General features: G+C 38.3%; 2 protein-coding genes across 2 annotated transcripts; both read left to right on the top strand.

The window, feature by feature from the left end:
* Positions 1-6141: 6141 nt before the first annotated feature.
* LOC138161237 (interferon beta-like) lies at positions 6142-6928 on the top strand. The gene has a single exon (XM_069088053.1). The coding sequence runs from the start codon at positions 6177-6179 to the stop codon at positions 6741-6743; it is 567 nt and encodes a 188-aa protein (XP_068944154.1). The 5' UTR covers positions 6142-6176; the 3' UTR covers positions 6744-6928.
* Positions 6929-13235: 6307 nt separating this feature from the next.
* LOC138161236 (interferon tau-2-like) lies at positions 13236-14372 on the top strand. Its single transcript, XM_069088052.1, has one exon. It carries the CDS (start codon positions 13366-13368, stop codon positions 13915-13917), a length of 552 nt encoding a protein of 183 aa, XP_068944153.1. The 5' UTR covers positions 13236-13365; the 3' UTR covers positions 13918-14372.
* The last annotated feature ends 7253 nt before the right edge of the window (positions 14373-21625 follow it).

Below are 21625 nucleotides of genomic sequence, written 5' to 3'. Positions count from 1 at the left end.
TCTCTCTCTCTCTCTCTCTCTCTCTCTCTCTCTCTCTCTCTCTTCCTTCCTTCCTTCTTTCTTTTTTGGGGGCAAGAAAGAGTATATAGGCATGGATGGATTGTGATGACATTATCTCCTCCTCCCTCAAATACTACAAACACAACCCTTTTCTAAACTTCCCCACTAGGCTCAAAATTTTTATTTTAATCCTTAATTACAAAACCTCTCTTTCCCCCATGCATATGTCCAACCAATCGCCAAACCACATCATTTCTACCATCAGAATATCTCTCATATATGTTTCCACTGTATTCATCCAGATACTTCAAGCCCAAACTATGGCAATAGACTCCTAACTACTTTCTTTGCCTTCAGTCTTGCCACAATCTAATCCATCTTCTCAAGCACAGGTCTGACCATGTCATTCTCCTGATCAATAAACACCAGTGACTCCCTAATGTCTCTAGAATGAAATATTATTTCATCTTTACTTTATCCTTTTTTATTTATATTTTTGTCTCTCCTAAAAATCTATAACATATATATGTGTATGTATGTATGTATGTGTATATATACATACTATATGTATATATATTATATATAACTTTCCTATCTTCTTTGGAAAAAGGAGGAATATGAGTATGGAATATTAAAAATATATTAAGACTCAGTTAATACATTAATTAACCTTGGTAAACGTTTTTCCTATTTCTTTCATATAATAAAATACTGATAATAGCTAACATTTACATGACTTCTGCTATGTAGAAAATGGAGGTTTTAAAAGCTTATGGGACTATGGGAGGCCAGGTGGCGCAGTGAATAAGAGCACCAGCCCCAGAGTCGGGAGACCTGGGATCAGTTCCAGGCTCAGATACTTAATACCCACACAAAATAACTGGCTGTGTAACCTTGAGCAAGTTACTTAACCCCGACTGCTTTAAAAAAAAAAAGCTTATATGACTTCCCCTGTCACATCCAAGTCAAACTAAGGGCATGTGTCCTTGTGATTCTCAGGTCAGTACATTGAAAAGACCAGATTTTATTAGTTATGTGGTTACTTCTTTGAGAACTAAAAACATCTCTGGAAGGTCAGTTTTATAGTTCATTTGGTTTTCCTTAGTAACCTTGCCACTTAGTCAGCGTGTAAGGACTTGCCATTCTATGTGTGTGTTTTCTTCCCATTCTGATTGTTTCCTTTTCATTTACTGCCTCACCTCCTTGTGATCCTCAGCTTATGTCTTATTTTGGGAGTAGATGATTATGTAAATCAACATTTTTCTCTTTTTTTGCCTTTTTTTTGTGGAGGTACAATTGAGGTTAAGTGACTTGCCCAAGGTCACATGGCTAGTTTTTGTGTTAAGTGTCTGAGGTCATATTTGAACTCAGGTACTCCTGAATCCAGGGCCAGTGCTCTATTCACTGTGCCACCTAGCTGCCCCAAATATTTTTCTTTTTACTTATTCTTTCAAACCCTAGAGAGAATTTCCTTCTTATCCCTCATTTTACCTCTCTTGCTTTACTTTTAGGTAATGGCTAGAAAATACTAGAGAGTCTAGAGAAAACTGCACACACATTCAAAAGGTAGGGGATGGGAAACAAATAGATGACAAGTAGATCACTTCAAAGGGCAGAAGTAATGAAACTATAAATAGCTAAAGACAGAATGAAAAATCAAAAGCTTGAGGAGTCTGTTAGAATTTGGAAAGAAATCAACTGTGACTCTTTCCTTTCTCTTACATTCCCAACAGTCAATCAGTTGAAAAGTCCAGTCCATCCTACTTCCTTTTAGAGATGAGAAAATTCAGAGAGGGCTTCATTAAAGGTCATACAAATAGGTCTAACAACAGGAACCACATCTGAGCCCAAGAAGATGAGCCACTGCAACAACTCCCTTTCAATGAAGGGACCAATCTATGAATCCACACATTTTTGGTATGGTGTTAAGTCCTGGGAAAGTTTGAACTCCAAAAGGAGAGGTTCAACTCTTTTCCCTTACACTATTCAGTTGATTACAGATTTATCCAGGGGGATGCTTAATGCTTAGGTTTTCTATTATTCCCAAGGACTCCCCAAAGAGAGAACTAGAAAGGTCCTCAGTATACAACATAAATTAAGTATGCGACAGGTATTTAGTTCCTATACACAAAAGAAATGTTCAATCAAAAACACTCAAAATTTCCAAAAACTTAAACAGTATTCAGGAACAAGTGATAGCTGTAATTAAACTCCCCCTGGAAACTGTTGTTTAAACCTTATCAGGAGGTTATAGAACAATTTGTGGGACTGCCAAATAAGCACTGCTCCATTTTACCGAGGCTCTGTACTGTCCCCTTAAAGTCCATGTCTACTATCCAACCAATACTACTCCTCTCCTGGTCTGTGGTCATCTTCTCATTAGAGATGTTTATGCATCAGCATAATCCATCAGATGGATTCAGGACTTCTAGCCCTCTCTCATTCACAAAGTTGCCTCCCAACCTGGATAAGTCTATCTCAAGATCAACATTTGATCACCCACTCAGGAAAGGAATTCCAGAAAAGATAAGGTAAACGCATACTTGCTCAAGCAAGTCTGGTTGAGTCCCCTTGCTCTAGCAGTCATGTGGAAGTGGTCACTAGATTGACCAGGGTGGGGGAAAGGAACAACCCCTCTACATACTCTCATGGGAAGCCTAATGAAAGAGACCTATTTGCCACAGGGGATAGTTGAAAGATCTATTAAAGTCACTATACATTTAGGATCCTCTGTAGCTTTCTCTACAATCCTACCTTTGTCCTTAGTCACTTATCTGCATAAGATCTTAAAAGGAATCTGGGAAGAATCTTATTCAAAACAGGAAAAGCTTCCCACTTCCTCAATGAAGGCAATAAACCTCAGACCTGAGACTCTGAGAGAGTCAAAGGGGAAAAGCTTCTACCAGTTCTAGCTAAGTGCCACTGTTCTAGAGCCTATTTAAATAAAGCACTGTATCTATCACCTGGTCAAGATGGTGACTGAAGCTGGTGAAAGATTGCAGCTGCCCATCTAAAAGTGAGCCCAGGGATTCTGAGAAGAGCCCATTGTCTGAGTAATCTCACTGCCCACCAAGTGACAGGCCTGGTGCAGTTTGGCTTCAGGGTGGTGACAAATCAACCTATCAAGTACAGTCCAGCAGCAACTAAACCCGGTGAGAAGCCAGCCCAGTAGCCAGTGCTTGGCCCAACTCCATAGCAGATAAACCGATCTAGTCAAGGTGACAAGAAAATAACCCAGCTGAATTCCCTGTCCAGTGGAGATGGAGCCCAGCTAAGCGTCAGAGCTCTTCATCATTGCCATGGAACTGAATTTCAAGAGTACCCTAATGGGGAAAAAAAAAAAAAAAAAGGAAACAAGCCTTGAAGTTCCTGAGCTGTGAACTGCCTTGGATGAATGTGTGCCCTACATGCCTCATTTCCTCAATACAGTGCCTTACTACCATTATATTTCATGGCAGTGCCTATTCACTCTAACATGAATTTCATGTGTACTGGTGGGAGAAACCCCCAACCATGTCCCTGGTTGGACTTTGTAACCTGTCTTCTTGGTATGCCATCTGAGTAAAGCCTTGTGCTAAAGAAATAACTGAGTCCATTGTCTCTTTGATAAGGGGAAACACCAAGGGAAGCTTCTAAGCTAGTCTTATGAGGGCAGTCACTTAGCCCTACTACTCTGTCAGCAGTAGCAGTTGCACTGTGAAGACCCAACTTACCAGAGGCAATGTGAGTTGGGCAAGTGGAAAAAGGTAAAGGAAATAGCAGAAGTGGGAAACAAGGTTTGACAAATCTTGGGAGGCTCACCGCTGCACCACAAACACAAATAGAAAGATCTCTTTATGGCTTTATGGGTACCATATAACTGCCTTCCTTCATTTCAGCAGAGAGTCACCAACCTCTACAACCACCAATTCCTGATTATTAGATATTTAGGGCTTTTTTTTTCCTAATTAAATGAATGCTACTAAATTTTAAAATAGAAAAACAATCATAAAAACATTTCTATACAAATCTAATAACAGGCTATTCTCCCTGACTTCCATTATTCTAGATGCCAGTTATTTTCTAAGTAAATTTGGCAAAGGGAGAAAATTTTGCTGAAGTTTTCCAAATTTCTAGAAAGAAACTCCTTTCAACTTTTGCTTTCCAAATGTGACTTCTCCTCTCTGAAAACCTCAGTCACTAGCAGAAACTATTTCAGAGGCAGGAAGCAAATCTATGACATTGAGACAGAGAAAAATTAAAAATATTCTCCACAAAAAATCACAGTACCCACAAAAAAGTTTTGAAATGGAAAGGGTAAGTAAATTAAATTATCTTAATTAATATTCTCAAGGAGAATTAAATTATTTACCTTAGTCATTGTAACACAAATAAAAATAAATACATAAGACACAATCAGATGCAAGACATCAAGTTTGAAATATCCAGTGGGCAGATGGAGATACACAACTGAAGCTCAGAAGGGCAGGATTGATGGATTTAGGAGACATCTGGCTAGAAATGACAATTTAACTCATGGGAGCTGATGTAGTCACTAAGAGTAAGAGAATGTGCAAAGGATCAAAGAAGGCCCAGAAAAGAATCGCAGGGAATACTCATCTTAGGAGGGACAATATGCATGATGAACCTGGAAAGGAGACGGAGGAGGAGAAGTAAGACAGGAGGGAGAGGCATCAAAAGAAGTCATTGTCACAAAAACAGAAAAGAGAGTGTCCAAGAGGAGAAGGCGTCAACAACATAAAATTCTGCAGAGTGAAAGGTGACTGAGAAAAAAGTCAAGTCAATTTGGTAATTAAAAGATCGCCAGAACCTCCATGTACATAAATATTTGTAGTGGATTTTCTGTGCTGGAAAAGAACTCAAAGATAGTGAGTTGCCCATCAATTGAGGAATTTCTGAACAAATTATGGCATATAAATGTAATAAAATACTAATGTATGATGACGACGAAAGGGATGATTTTGGAGAAACCTGAGAACACTTGTATAAACTGATATGTAGTGAAGTGAGCAGAGCTAAGAAGACAATTTATGCAATAACAAATTATGAGGATAAATAACTTTGAAAGACTTAAGAACTCTGATCAATGTGATGACAGATCACAGTTCCAGAGGACCCAGGATGAAACATTCTGCCTTCCTCCTGACAAAGAAGTAAGGGATTTAGGGAACAGATTAAGACAGGTACAGAGCATCCAAAATAGGCTTACTACAGTTTAAAGCATAAACCTTTGTGGTCTCCTGTGGGCAAGATCTGCTTCACACTCCATGTCACCACAATGAGGTATTAGAATAGAACTTTAATGGATTTCATAGCCACGTAAGAAGGATCATTGATGGTAGATGGTTATGAGCAAGACAAATTATAAGGACATGTCAAGATCCATAGTTTATTTAGTACAAACAGTATCTATTACTACTAATAAAAAAAAGCTAGCACTCTTCTAGCCCTATCAGGTTTGCAAAGAGTTTTACAGATATTACTTCATTTTGTCCTCACAACAATCCTGGCATTTAGGTGGTACTATTATCCACATTTTACAGATGAGGAAGCTGAGGCAGACAGAGGTTTAGTGACTTGTCATGGGTCATCTCAATAGAAAGTAATTGAGGCCAAATTTGAAGTCAGGTCTTCTTGACTCCAGGTCCAGTGTTCAATCCTCCAGCTGCCTCTTTAATCAAATTGTTTTGAGATAACAGTGCCAACTGGAAATTAATTAGGAATAAAAATTAACATTGCTATAAACCAATGTTTTATGGAAGAAGTCAAAGAAAAAAGTGAACTTTACTATACTGAAAGAACTACTGTATATTAGAGACAGTCTCTCTGTAATATATGCTTTCATTGAGGAGAGACAGTTGGTACTGATAATTAGTTTCTTCTCTATTATTAAATGCTCATTGAAAACCTACAAAACTCTTGTGGTTTTGTGGTCTACTTGTGTATAAAGCAGCACAACCACATACATTTCTAAGCACCTACGAGAAAACAGCAAAATGGTAGAAAAATGTAGATGACATAACAAAAATGAAAATGAAAACTGAAAAGTGGGAAATTCCTGTGATCAAGAAAATATGGATGGCAACTTGCAATAAATAGCTGGCACCCATGGAGGAAAGCCATTCACACTGCAGACCTTGGAAGTGTCTACACAGCCAGCTCCTTACTAGTTCACTATGGCCAACAGCAGCATCTTACAACTGGCTCTTCTCCTGCTCTTCTCTGCTGCTGTCTCTTCTAAAGCCTATGACTCACTTCGCTTCCATCAAAAAAGAACCAATCGCAGGAGTGTGAATCTCCTAAATAGAATGATTGGAGAAATTCATCCAGCATGTCTACCGGAGAGATTGGACTTCAAAATCCCTCGGGAGATTGTACAGCCTAAGCAATGCCAAAAGGAGAATGCGACCATGGTCATCCATGAGATGCTCCAGCATATCTTCCTCCTATTCAGCAGCAAAAATGCCAGCCCTGGCGTGGATAAGGCCATCATTGAGACATTCCTCAATGGGATCTATCAACAAATGGTACATCTGGAAATGGCTTTGGAGGAAGAGATGGACCAAGCCAAAAGCACCTGGGGGAGTGAAGAGAGCATCTTGCCTCTCAATAATTATTATCAAGGAATAATGAACTATCTGAAAAGCAAAGAGTACTGCAGCTGTGCCTGGAAGACGGTCCAGGTAGAAATCAGACAGAATTTTGTCTTCCTTTTCAAATGGACAGAATGTCTAAAAAACTGAAGGACCTGGAGATTGCACTTCAGAAACCAGACAGCTCATACAACTGTTACAGGTGGAATAGGTGGCATCCAAGATGTTGGATTTCGGATGAACATTGGATAGTTTTGCAATTTATTTTATTTTTAAATATTTATTTATTTATTCATTCATTGAAGAGATCTATTTAAGGTATTTTTTTACATTTGGAAAATAAATTATTTTGGAACTCTATGTGTTCACTTGCTTTTCAACTCAATTAATGTATTCATTAAATTTAAAAATATTAGTTCAGTAACTATTGTGCACTGGGCACAATGCCTCTATATCTTTATTCTAATTCCAAAATTCCTTACTCATTAAGCTTCTCCTTTTTCTCGAGCTCTTCATTTTATCTTTGGGTTTTCAAAAAAAAAAAAAGAAAGAGAGGAATCATGAATAGAGTAAGCAAAGCTAGATGAAGTTCTTTCTGTTTATTCCCTGCCATACTTAGGCTCAGAGAGCTCTAAAATACATATCTATATTTTAAAATATAAGACATGGTACTTACAGTCAAGGGAAACCCTCTCCCCTCCCCAAACACTCCTCCCCTTCCCCTACATGCTTTTGACTAGCTGATAAAGTTCAATCCTTACAGATCTATGATGTGTGCCAGATGCCATGAAGAGACAGGGTTATCATAGCAAAGGGAAGGCTTTAGGTAGGTAGCTCCTTCTTTGTCATTCTTCCCTCTGTGTCATGCTGATTACCTTCCATGGAATCCAGTTTTAGATTTTGTGGAGACATTTTTCCTCCATCATAAATTTTCATTTTAAAACCTTCTAGTTTTAGATTTTATGTATTTCTCTCTTTCCTCATCAAATTTCAGTTCAGACTATAGGTTCCTCTGCCTACTCTTCACCTTCCCTCTCTAAGGAAGGGGAGAGAAGATGTGAAGAGTTTGGACCATTAGTGGTGATGGGCTTCCCCCAGATCTTTGGACACACAGGAGAGAGGATGCTGTGACTTGGGGTTTGTGTCTCACAAGTCTCACCCATTGTCATTTCTGCCTTCCTGTTCTGGCTTTATGTTCCACTTATTCCTGATCTTCATCAGCAAACTATTCCATCTTCACAATGAATCATTAGCAATTAGAAGGCCCACCCACAATCTGTGCCCTCTCTTCATGTTCTGCTACAACTCCCCATTAACATCATGGGCATTTGGGAACTCTGGGTTAAAATGCTTATTCAGTGCCATTCATTTACTTTCTAAACCATGTATTTACAAGGCAATGCCACAAAAATTACGAGCTGAAGATTAGAGATATCATCCTCCTTCTACTTAAATTCAACTCAATTAAACCAACTCTGCTCAGAATCAGTGAGTTAAATTTACTTCCCAAAACAGCTGATTTCTTTTTCTTCTTAAAAAAAAAGGAAAGAAATTAATTTTATGGGGAAAACAAAATGCAGCAAAATAATTCATCTAATTCTATTTGTAGTCTTCCAGAGATACTTATCTAGGTCTCATGTAACATGAAACATGAATTCAATTTTTAAAAGAATTGACTCCTTGCTGGAATGTCCCTAGTTTAGAACGTCTTGCTAAAAGTTTCAGTCAATCACTGGGTTAATGGAAGTTCCCTGTGGGGGAACTGAGAATATGGAAGGAATGAGAGATAATCACTTAGAATTATCCTTCAAAGCTTAAATTTTAAGTGTTTTATCTTTGGGGGTTCCAAACAAACAATCCTCTAAGATTCCCTGAAGTTAGTCATTCTTAAGTGGGATCTTCTGCATCAAAAGATGAATGTTGTTAACTTGGAAATTTACTCCCTGAAGTTGACTTAGGTTCCTTAGACCTTTATTGAAGGCCCAATTATTTGTCTGCTAAGCAACACATGACAACTTCAACCAGTAGATGGCAGCATTATTTCAATCGTCATCCAGTTCAACACCCTCATTTTACAGATGTGATAACTGAGGCTTAGAAAGGTAAAGTAGGGGAGTGGAGTCAAGATGGTGGAGTAGAAGCAGGACTTCCCTGCTGTTCCGGCTTTCACCTCCCCCAATCCATGGGAAAAGGGGACTCTAAACAAACTTTGGAGCTGTGGAACCCACAAAATGACACAGAAAAGCTAACCTCCCGCTGAGGACAGTCCAGCAGGCCAGCAGGAATTGGCCAGCTCAGTGCTCTGGGAGCCAAGCCGAGCCCCACACCAAGGCTTTAGCCCCAGGGTGGGCCTGACCAGCCGCGGGCTGCAGGGACCTCAGATTAGTAGTAGCTGTGGCTGTTTCCAGATGTGTCAACACATAGATGCTAAGGACAAAGTGAGAGGTCAGTGCAGTCTGGACTTTGGGACCCAGTAAGTGGGAGTGTGTGGCTTTTGCCCCCGGGGCAAGAAACCACTGAGATGCAGGCACAGCCAGCGAGTGCCACTTGGCAGCTTCAGCTCCTGGCCTGCAGAGTGTAGGGGGACCAAGCACCACTCTGAGGGGTAATTGCTCTTGCTTTAACCTTCTTGGATCTGGATTGCAGTCTAGGGTGGAGGTCCTGGGGTGTGTGTCCAACTTGCCAGAGCATGTGGAGACCTCAGAGAGTGCACCCATCTAATACCTCCAGCAGCTGAGAAAACCCCAGCATTTGGGACAAAAGCTCCCCTATCTGGTGGCAGAGTCCTACTGTGACAAAAAGCCCAGGGGTCAAGTGACTGAGGGGGTGACATGACCAGGCAAAGGAAACAAAGCACACAGAAGATTCCAATATTAGACTCCTATTTTGGGGACAAAAAGGAGCAAAGCATGGAACAGGAGGAAGACAGCGAAATCAGAATTCCTGCACCAAAAGCTTCAAAGGAAAACACGAGCTGTTTACAAGCCATAGAGGACCTTAAGAAGCAGATAAGAGAAGTGGAGGAAAAATTGGGAAAAGAAATGAGAACAATGCAAGAAAATTATGAAAAAAGAGTCAATAGCCTGACTGAGAAAAATCATACCTTAAAAAATAGACTAACTCAAATGGCAAAGGAGGCTCAAAAAGGCAATGAGGAGAAGAATGCCTTAAAAAGCCAACTTTGCAAGATGGAAAAAGAATCCCAAAAGCTCAATTAGGAGAATCATTGCTTTAGAATTAGATTGGAGAAAATGGAAGCTAGTGACAAGATGCTGTTAAACAGATCCAAACAAATGAAAGAACAGAAGGCAATATGAAATATCTCATGGGAAAAACCACTGACCTGGAAAATAGATCTAGGAGAGATAATTTTAAAATTATTGGACTACCTGAGAGCCATGATCAAAGTAAGAACCTAGAAATCATCCTCCAGGAAGTTCTCAAAGAAAACTGCCTTGATGTTTTAGAACCAGAGGGCAAAATAGAGGTTGAAGGAATCCACTGATCACCTCCTGAAAAAGATCCCCAAAAGAAAACTCCTAGGAATATTATAGCCAGGTTCCGGAATTCCCAGATTAAGGAGAGAATATTACAAGCAGCCAGGAAGAAACAATTTGAATTGTGGAAACACAATCAGGATAACCCAGGATCTGGCAGCTTCTACACTGAGGGATGGAAGGGCTTGGAATATGATATTCCAGCAGTCAAAGGAACTGGGATTAAAACCAAGAGTCACCTACCCAGCAAAACTGAGTATCATGTTTCAGGGGAAAATGTGGTCATTCAGTGGAATAGAGGACTTTCAAGCATTCTTGCTGAAAAAAAAAAACTATTGATTAGAAAATTTGACATTCAGATACAAGAAGCAAGAGAAGCGTGAGAAGGTAAACAGGGAAAAGAAATCATAAGGAACTTATCAAAGTTGAGCTATTAACATTCCTACATTGAAAAACAATAATTGTAACTGATGAAACTTTTCTCAACAGTTGAAGGGAATAGAAATATGTGTGTGTGTCTATATATGAAGGTATATGGGCATATGAATACATATGTGAATGTGTGTATACATGTTTACAGGTATACATAGATAGAGGGCATAGGACTAATTTAACAGGAAGGGATGATACTTAAAAGATGAAATTAAGAGGTGAGAGAGAAATATAATGAGAGGAGATGTGGAGAGACAGAATGGGGTAAACTATCTCATATAGAAGAGGCAAGGGAAAATAGTTACAATTGAGGGGAAGAATAGGAAAGCAAAAGGGAATGGGTCAACCTTATTCCCATTGAATTTGGCTCGAGGAGGGAATGAAATACACACTAAATAGGGTATCTCACCCTCCAGGAGAGTGGGGGGGGGGGGGGGGTGATGGAAGGGAGGGCAGGCTGGGGGGGAGGGAAGGTGGAAGCACCCACTTTTGAAAAGGGACAGGATCAAAGTAGAGAATAGAACACGTGGGAGGTGGGATAGGAGGGAGGGAAATATAGTCAGTCTTTTACAATATATCTACTATGTTATTGTTTTGCGTTAGCCACACATGTACAACCTATACTGAACTGCTTATCTTCCCAGTAAGGGTGGGTGACAAGGGAGGAAGGGAATGAATCTGGAATTCAAAGTTTTAAAATCAAATATATACTATTATTAATACTATTTTACATGTAATTGGGAAATAAGATATACAGGCACTGGGGCATAGAAATCCACTGGAAAAGTCAAAAAGGGTATGGGAGAAAATATGGGAGAGAGCAGATTGGAGGAGGGGATATCCTGTGGGACTGCTATTTTGGGGTGGTGGGTAGGGGAAAAACAGAGAGAAAATCTGCAACTCAAAATCTGGTGGAAATGAATGATGTAAATCAGAAGTTAAAGCATTTGAAAAAAAAAAAAAAAGAAAGGTAAAGTGACTTGCCCGTGATCAACTAGGTGGGAAGTGATAGAGGCAGTTTCAGACACAGGGCCTCCAACTCCAAAGTCAGCTTCTTTCCACTGAAATGCAGGGAGGCTAAGGGGATGCACATAAATGGAAGCAGAAAAAGTGATTTCCCCTCTGGCCCATTGTTCTCCCTCCACAAAGAAAATCTTTGAAAGCTCAAGTGATGAAACATCAAAAGGAAACTGAAAGCACATTAAATATGATGAAAATGGAAGTAGAAAAACTGGTCTCACCCCTGAACAAATGGAAAGTCAGCTTGGCAGAATACAATGCAATGACCTCAGCATCTCAGAATGCAGATTGAAGCCAAGACAAGCCACAAGCCAAGAGTTTTTCCAAGGACTGAACTGTACAACCAAGGGAGATTTAGTGGATTCTAAATGAAAACACAGATTGTCAACTCTGTCCTCTACTACAATCTAAGATACCCCAGTTCAGGCCTTCAATACATACTGTGCAACAGCAATGACACCCTGTTTTCCATGATAGCAAGTCACTAGGGGAAATATATGGAGTTGAAATTGCCCACTCTGCTATATAAAGAAAATAAAAATTGAGCCCAACTATTGTTAAAAGTCATCCTTGGGGCAGCTAGGTGGCGCAGTGTGTCACTGGCCCCAGAGTTGGGATGACCCGGGATTGGCTCCGGCCTTAGATACTTAACACCCACACAAAAAAAACTGGCCATGTAACCTTGGGCAAGTTACTTAACCCCAAGTGCTTTAAAAAAAAAAAAAAAGCCATCCTTGATTCATTAAAGATATAATCACACCTATCTTATTTTCAATCCAATTTGATTCTGCTTTATATATAACAGGCATGAATCAAAGAATACTAGAATGTTAGAAGGGGAAAGTACCTCAGAAATCATTTCAGTTCAATAGTTCAGTTCAAAAACTTAATATGACAATCATACCATGTTTTTAGGTTAAGATACACAACACAACCCCACACACATGTACATACACCTACAGCTGCCTAAGATAGGCAAGTTACAATGGAAGGAGACAGAGAAGGTATCATAGGGGAGGTCACACCTAAGTTGAGCACCGAACAAGTAAGATGCCAACAGATGGAAATGTGGAGGAAAGGATTGCAGAGACACACAACTCAATGAAGTAGGAGATGGTAGGATGGGACTGAGTTAGTCATATCTGGACCAAATGTAAAGCAGAATATTTATCGCCTGAGTATTTGGGGGCGTCACTTAAATCTCTGAGAATCTTAGGTTTTCATCAATAAAATCAAAATAATATTAGCTTACTGTTTTTTGAGAAAAGTTTGCAACCATAAATTTTTAATTAAATTAAATTAATTTAAATTAAAGTTTTAAACCTTAAATTTCTGCAGAAATGTAAGTTATTATTATTAATGCAATTTTTGCAACTCCATAGGCAAAAGTAGAAGAGGACCTGAACTTTGGTAGGTACAATGAATGGAGATGAGGAAGACAGGCAGGTGGAAAGAACTATTTCATTGTTAATGCTAGTGAGACTTTGTAACTGACTATGTTTGCACTATAATGTGCTAGATGCTGGGGAGATACAAGAATGGCAGGAGGAATCCCTTTTACACACAAAACTTAATCCAAAATGTATCAAATGGTGATTTTAGTTGCCTTTTTACTAATAGAGCAAATGATGGCTTTTCCATGGTATCTTTCAAAAGTGATGTGGTAAAAAAGAAAATGAAGGGAAATTCCATGCTAAGAAGGGAAATTTACACTCAGCACTATTTAAGAGAGAGATGTCTAGAGACCAGATAAACCAACAAATTGAGACAAAGGCTCACTGGTCTCCCAGCTCAGCCAAACCCAAACCACCCTCAGTGTCACCATGACCTCCTGGACCTTGCTGCCAGTTGCTCTGATGCTGATCTGCTCCAGCACCCTCTGCACCCTGGCCTGTGACCTGACTCAGGATCTTCTGGACAACTTCTCACTTCTGAACCAAATGAGCACAATTTCCCTGGTGCCATGTTGGAAGGACAGGACCAACTTCAACTTCCCAAAGGAAGCCATGGAGGGCAGTCAATTCCAGAGGGAAAATGGCACAGTCATTGTTCACGAGATGCTCCAGCAGATCTTTGACATCTTCAGCCTGAGTGCCACTCCTGCCACTTGGAATCAGACCCAGTTCAGGCAACTGCTCAGTGGACTGGATCAGCAGCTGGCACAGCTGGAGAGGTGTGTTGGGCAGGATGTGGAGTGGGAAGATCCTTCCTTGGGAAGTGAGAACCCCAGGCTGGCCCTGAGGAGCTACTTCCAAGGAACAAGGAAATACCTACAAGATAAAGAGTACAGTCACTGTGCCTGGGAGATCGTGAGAGTAGAGATCAGGAAGATTTTTCTATTCATGAGCAAACTCACAAGAAAACTCAGGGACTGAGGATGAAGAAATGAAATCTCAGAACACTTCAGTTCCTTGTCCAATTTCCTATTTCCTGAAACATTCAATAGTTAAAAAGGACTGTCATTTCTGCTACAAGTGGAAAACAGCTGAATTCACTGGGTTGTTTTTACCTTTTTTTTTTTTTTTGTGAGGCAATAGGTGTTAAATGATTTGCCCAGGGTCATGCAATTAATTAATGTCAAGTTTCTTAGGTCATGTCTGAACTCAGGTCATCCTGACTCCAGGGTTGGTATTCTATCCACTTCACCACTTACCTACGGCTCACTCAGCTGTTTTTAAAATAACTTAAACTGTCACTTGTAAAAATGTGAGGCGTAAAAATACAGAGATGTTTCATCTGTGCTCAATAACTAAACAGCTCTAATGTTTTATGACTGATATTTATTATTATATTTATATTATATATTAATATTATATTTATAATTAATAATTATTTATGTTTGTCACTATTCATTTTGGAAAATATATATTTATTTGATATTAATAATGTCATATTTTTATATTAAATGTAATTTTAAAAAACTTTTGTCCCATAATTTTTATTAAATAAACTCTCATTGAAAAGCTAACTAGTTGTTCCCAAGGGAATGGATAACAGATTCAGTGAAACAATTCAATTAAATAAATGTTTTTTAAGTACTTACTATAATAAGAAATAAAAATTATCCAGTTACTTCTCTTAGAAAAGTAACCATCTAACATAAGATCTCTTAACTTTTTATGAATGTATTTCAGGAGGTTCTTATATTTAGATAAGAAAAAGAATACAAATTATAATTTTTCTCTAACCTCAAATTATAATTTGATATTCTCCTTAATTGTAAAAAAAAAACACACATTTATTCTGAGGACCCCATAGACTTCATTGTCCTTTCCAAGATGCCCAAAACAAACAAAATATATATATATAGAAGCCCTGTTCTAATGAAAATATGCAACGCCTACCCAAATATATGTCATCCAAGAGGAGATGAAATCAAGACAAAAAGATAGAGGGCCAAAAACAAGTGGTCCAATAAAATTTTAAGAGAGAGATCACTTTTAGCTGAGAGGGTGAAGGGCAGCTGCCTAGAAGAGGAGAAATTGAGACTGAACCTTGAAGGAAAAAGAATATTCTAGAACTATTTGTGAGATGCTCCAGCAGATTCATTGGTCACAAACAAACCCCCAAACCTAAACAGAGGTTTTTAGAAATAATTTTACTAAGTTGATACAACAAAGGAGGGAGACAGAAAAGGTGTGGATCCCTGCTGGAAGGTGAGGGGCCTACACATTTGTAGATTACTTGAGATGTATATCAGCAAGTAAGTATATATTAAATAAAATTTGGATGAAACCAAAATGCAAGCTATTGGGGTTCCAAAACACAAGCTTTTTGGGTGCACCAAAGACCTGGGTAGGCAGACCCAAAACAAGCATGCATCTATTCTGGATAGTCTCTGAGGTCAGCATGACCTATGGTTTGGGGTTAGAAAATTTCTAGTCAAATAAAGCTAGATGTAAACAATGTTAATAAGGAATAAAGTATTTTCCAAATATCTTTAAATGCATTAACCAGAATACCTCTTCTGTGATTTGGATTACCTCAGCAAATTGGATCAACCACTAGAATAGCCATGGAGGAGTTTTGAGCATGTGAAGAGGTGGGAAGAGCCTTCCTTGCAAAGTTAGAACCCCAGCTTGGATCTGAGGAGCTACTTCCAAGGACTAAGTCAGTATTTTAAGATAAAAAAGTACAGTTACTCCATCAGGTAATTTATCTGAGTTAAAAGGGAGGCACTTTCTGTTATGAGGAAATTTAGGGATAAGAAATTAGCTTTCTAAACATTTTATCTCCTTTAGCTAAGTTAATGTTTCCTAAAACCAAGCAGTCAATCATTGGGATAGAGTTTGATTTCTTCAGCAAATGAAGTGTATCTTCATTAGCTGAAGTATTTAACACCATATAAACTGTCATGTGAATACTGAAAAGGGGTTAGAATGTAGAGATATCTCACTAGCTAAACAACTTTAATTTTTGCAAGTTATATTAATCTATATCTACTATTCCAGCCTGTCTGTCACTGTCCATTGAGGAAAAAGTTTGTATGGTATCTGAAATGATATTCACAATGAGCCTACAGTGCATCCCTTGATATCTTTTCCCACATAAAGTGAATTAAAGAAATTACTTTATGTGCCCTTAGTTACAAAGTGTTTTACTTATTATGTAACAATGCAATTCAAATATTTATTAAAGTCTTACCATTTGCTAAAGGAGGCAGCTTGGAGTAGTGGGGAGAGAACTTAACTCAAAGCAGGGGTTTAAATCACCTTTTGACACATACTGACTATGTCACCCTGCCTGGGCAAGTAGCTTTACACCTTGGTTCTCCAGGCAACTTTCTAAGATTACCAATTTCATAGAAGGTGCCAGTCTGCATTGGCAGGAAGAGTTGCCACATTTTTTATAGTTCCCTATAACAATAAAATCAGATATCCACTCCCTATCCCTATATGCAGGGAACAGTGTCAATTAATATACAATATCTGTGGGGCAGCTAGGTGGTGCAGTGAATAGAGAACTGACCCTGGAGTCAGGAGGAACTGAGTTCAAATCTGACCTCAGACACCTAAAACTTACTAGCCGTGTGACCTTGGGCAAGTCACGTAACCCCAATTGCCCTGCCTTCCCCCCTCCAATATCTATTCATTTCACTACCTTTGAAATGTGGCTCATTGTCACTTTGAATCTGTATTGGGGTTCTACAATATAGACTTATGATATCTAGAGTTTTACAGGTGTTTTTTGGTTTGCATTCTTATAAGGACAAGTCACTAGTACACCTGAACAGGTATCAATACAAGTACATATAAATTTGCATCCTTTATCATGGAGTAAGGGACCAATATAATCTATCTGCCAAATTTGGGCTGGAAATTTTCCCCTTGATATCTCTCCAGTTACTACCTGAAGAATAGTTTGTTCCTTTTCTAATTGACATATATAATATTCCTCTGCTACCTGTTTTAACAATAAATGATATGAACTCTTTTGTGTTAGCATTATGGGAAATCCAATATTATTTTTTATTAAGGATTAGAATATACACAGTAACTTATACAAACTACTTAGGCTCACTTTATAATATCTCCATTGTTTAGAGGGATCCTAATACTAATAACTTTTATAAGTACTTTGAGGAGCTTCTTAATTATTGCCAATATAAAGACTCAATTACTATACCTTTTTTGGCTAAAAACTTTGTGATATTTAAGAATTCTGCAATAATTTGTCAATAAATACCTTGAGAATCTATGTTAATTATATTACACCAATTTGGTTTAAATGAATTTCACTCTTAAAAGTTTTCTTTTTGCTTTTAGGATTTCCAAGACAACTTACAGCTAAGTTCAAGTAAAGTAGAACAGATTTTGCTATTTTGATTCCAATGTATAGTCATTCCATGCCTAGGCAAGAGTTAAAGTAGTGTCTGAACTTATTATAATTAAAAGATTCAATTTCTGAAATATCTCTTTCTTCAAAAGTGAATATAATCAGAGGATAAACAAGCTTTGTGTAACAAGGATGTAGGTCTACTATTCAGTTGTAAAGTTCTAGTCAGGAACTTCTTTAGTCTATCAGCTTCCTGGAAATGCAAGCTAAATAATTATTCTTTTTTTTTTATTTTAAATTAATTTGTTTGTTTCCTTTTAGTTTGCAGGATTCAATTGCACAATTACTCGAGTTTCACATTTTGTCCCCCTCCCTCCCTTTCCCCCCATGGCAGCATAGAGTCAAGTATAGGATCTGTAAATACTTTCACATTATACATTAATCAGGTTATAAAGACGGATTGTATCAGATGGAATGAAAAATGGTAAAGAGGACATAAAACCAAACAAGAGAAGGAAAAAGATCAGGTATTTTGCTTCCACCTGGATATAAACTCAGTTCTTTCTAGTTCTTTCTCTGAATGCACATATTTCTCTCCATCATGAGTCTTATGGGATTGACCTATATCATTGCATTGCTGAGAAGAGTCCAGTCTATCAAAGTTGGTCATCACACATACATTGTGTCTGTAATTGTGTACAAATTTCTCCTGGTTCTACTCTTCTCACTCAGCATCACTTTGTATAAGCCTCTCCAGGTAAATATGAAGTCCATCTGCTACTCATTTCTTATAGTACATATTCCATAACATGCATATACCACAACTTGTTCAGCCATTCCCCAGTTCATGGGCACCCCCTTAATTTCCAATTCTTTGCCACCACAAAAAGAGCTGCTATAAACATTTTTGTACATTTGGGTCTTCCTCCCACTTCTATGACCTCTTTGGGATATAACCTTAGGAGTCATATTGCTGAGTCAAAGGATATGAAAGTATTTATAGCCTTTGGGCATAATTTCAGATTGCTCTCCAGAAAGGCTGGATCAGTTCACAACTCCACCAGCAATGCATTAGTGTTCCAATTTGCCCACATCCTCTCCAGCATTTGTCATTTTCCTGTTTTGTCATCTTAGCCAAGGTGACTGGTGAGATGTGGTACCTCATAGTTGTTTTGATTTGCATTTCTCTAACCAATAGTGATTTAGAGCATTTCTTCTTCCAGGCCTGCTGGCCTCGCCTTCCAGGCCTGCCTCTAAGCTAATTAATTCTAATTATATTAACATTAATTCTAATAATGATAAAGTTATTAATATTCACTTTACTTCTACCCACTAGACACAGCTTTCTGATATGCTATTATTGTTAAATGATTTTTCTTTTCCCTCAATATTGTGTCAGATAACAAATATTCTGTATACATATGCCAACACATATTGATACTACTAAACTTAAACACACTCACAATACAGATCTTTTTAACCTTTTTCAGAAGCTACAAGCTCTTGTGACATAGAGGCCACTACCTATATTGCAGTTCATTCTTCCCTTCCTGGGTGTCTTTATCTAAATTACGTGTCTATTAATCAAAAGTTCAAGTTTCTCCAACTTCTTCCTTAAATATTCATAGAACTACATTAGCTTACTCTTATTTTCATCAAAATGCATATACTCTATGTAACCATATGTTACAGTTTTCTGCTTCTATGGGTATTCTGACACAATTGAATGCTGATAATGTTCCTGCCACTAACAAACTTATTTCAATCTTTCTGTGATCATTTTTTAAATAATATTAATTATAGGCATACCCCTTGTGATAAACATATTACAACCTAGTTTCTAAAATAAAAAAGGGGGGGGAGCAATTAGCTGTATTAACTACTGCTTTATACACCCAAAATACATTAGCCAAATATACACCCAAAAACATTGCTAAAAATGAGTATACACCGGCAGTAAAAGAATGTGAAAGGTGCATACTCCCCAAAATGAAGGTAATGTGGAATTTATTACTGTGGGGGCAAGGCTGTGCTTATATATCTTCCAGAATCTGGGGAACTACCAGTGAGGGTGCCACAAAAGAAACATCAGGGTGTGTAATCCTAATCACCCAGAGAGATGAAAAAGCTCCAGCAGTAGAAGAAGAACTTACAGAGACAGAACATGGAAATAAAGAAGAGGTCTCCTAATGCAACCAAAACAAAAAAGCTATGACCCCATGGGGGCAGATCAAACATTTTTATATCCATCCAAAGAGCTGAAAAACCTGTTACCCCAGGATTTGTGTTTCTTGCTGTGATCACTCTGCTTTCTATACAAACCAAACTGGTTCCATCCTGATTTATGTTTTGATACACCTACCCCTGTTGCATCATTTGTTTCACATATAACTGTAATTTTAATTACATGTATTTGACCCCCATAACCCTTCCTTACTTGGATTAATGTAAATCATTTACAGATGATATAAGTTCATACTATATTTTATTGGAATATACCTTGTTTTAACTGTACTCTTAAACAATGTATTAGTGGTTATGATGTCATAACACCCTCTTTTGATTTCAGACTTCAGGGGAACCTGCACAAAAGTGATCTCTGGACTTTTTTAATCATGGGACTAATTGCAATTGTATCTTCTATTCTCCTTCTCCAACGTACTTATGGATACATCTGTCTATGTATGACTCCTCTGTATGGAATATTGTTTGCATTCATTGTACTCCTGCTCTATGTATATCTAGAAGGGATTTGTACTATTATTTTGTCTACTATCATTGATAATTTCAACCACTGTGTCTTTGTATTTAGGTAATAAGTAAAAGTAGAGACTTTCAGCCAAAAAAATTAGATGCTTTAGAGGAAATTAGAATTTGTGAAAGACAGGCTTGCAGAAACTGAGTTTTGTTGAAGTGTGATTATAGATTTCATCCTAGTTGTGTTATACCCATGAAATATAATAGGTCTAATTATGATTGGCAAAAAGTTAAAAATTGTTTGTTAGGGATTTTTAGAAATACCTCCATAGGAGTGGATTTGGAACAATTCGATAAATTGATTTCCCATATCAATGAGGCCTCCCTGGATAAAATTAAGGTGTATCATTTGGCATGACAAATTTAGGGTTCATTTAAAGAGTTAAGTCCTTTGCATTGGATATATATATATTATATATATATATTGCTTTCACCCTTTCTCTCTCTGGTTATATTGTATCTCCTTGCGATTTGCATTGTGAAGTATGTAGTAGGTAATTTTAAACAAACTCTTTAGGTGTGGCAAGTGTCCCCACCTTGTTATGCTTTTCCCCATGATTTGTGGATAGTATATAATATGTAATTGAATGGCTTTTGTTTATGGTAATTATCCCCTCGTCTGTTGCCCTCTCATGCAGACATCCAAAAAATCCCGTGCCTTGTAGGACTCATAAGATTGGTCACTCTGCGCCTAAAAGGAAGGGGGATTTGTTGGGCCCTGTAGCCCCTCTTTGGGTCTCAGGCAGCCTCTCTGAGTTCAGGTCTGATGCAACAGGATACAGAGCAATTAGCAATATGTGCTGATCTTATCTGTAGTCAGGGCACCCTAACCTCTAGGAAGTGCCGAGGCTCCCAGATTGTGTGCTATAATGCAATGTGCCCTGTTACCCTGGGATTTGTCTTGGGGACTAAGGGTAAGTGCGCAGGAGTATGCAAGCTGTTCTGGATACATCCTCCCTGTTCTCTGATTGGCTCCCCCTACCTTCCCTCACAAGCTGTCCATGAGCTCTGCAAGTGTACTTTGGGGATTTAAGGGCTGAAGCATGAGGGGGCTAGAGAGGATGGAGGGAGAGATGTAACAACATGCCAGTCCTGACAATAAAGCTGTGCCTCTTTTCATTTCCACTGATTCGACTTCTCCTTTATGCGAACACTTAGGATATGTCTGGGTGCACACCAAGGGCCAGGAAGAGGAGGTTAGACTTAGCTAGAAACCTTAGGGTCACAACAACAGTTGAACTCTAAAAGTCAGTAATTAGGCAAACACCATGAGCAAAAAGCAGAAACAGACATTGACCACAGATTCTTATTATGGGAAGAGGGGAGATCAAGGCACAAATTCAGAAAAGGACAACATTTTCAATACACCCACATTCAAAACCTCAAAGTGGAATATGAACAGATTTTGAGTCTAAAAACCTTCTTGGAAGAACTCAAGAACAATTTTAAAAGTCAAATCAGAGACATAGAAGAAAAATTGAGGTTAAAAAAATGAGAGGTATGTAATAGAAAGTCAATAATTTGGAAAAAGGAAGGACAAAAACAGACTAT

The sequence above is a fragment of the Petaurus breviceps genome, unplaced genomic scaffold (assembly GCF_028583685.1).
Source record: "Petaurus breviceps papuanus isolate PSGF00001 unplaced genomic scaffold, PetGlider_PUasm1.0 184, whole genome shotgun sequence".
Lineage (NCBI taxonomy): Eukaryota > Metazoa > Chordata > Mammalia > Diprotodontia > Petauridae > Petaurus > Petaurus breviceps.
The sequence above is the reverse complement of the archived record's forward strand: the minus strand, read 5'-3'. Positions and strand labels throughout refer to the sequence as shown.

What these genes read in the sequence shown, in the direction of transcription:
- LOC138161237 (XM_069088053.1), top strand. Translation starts at nt 6,177, where the DNA reads ATGGCCAACAGCAGCATCTTACAACTGGCTCTTCTCCTGCTCTTCTCT.
- LOC138161236 (XM_069088052.1), top strand. Translation starts at nt 13,366, where the DNA reads ATGACCTCCTGGACCTTGCTGCCAGTTGCTCTGATGCTGATCTGCTCC.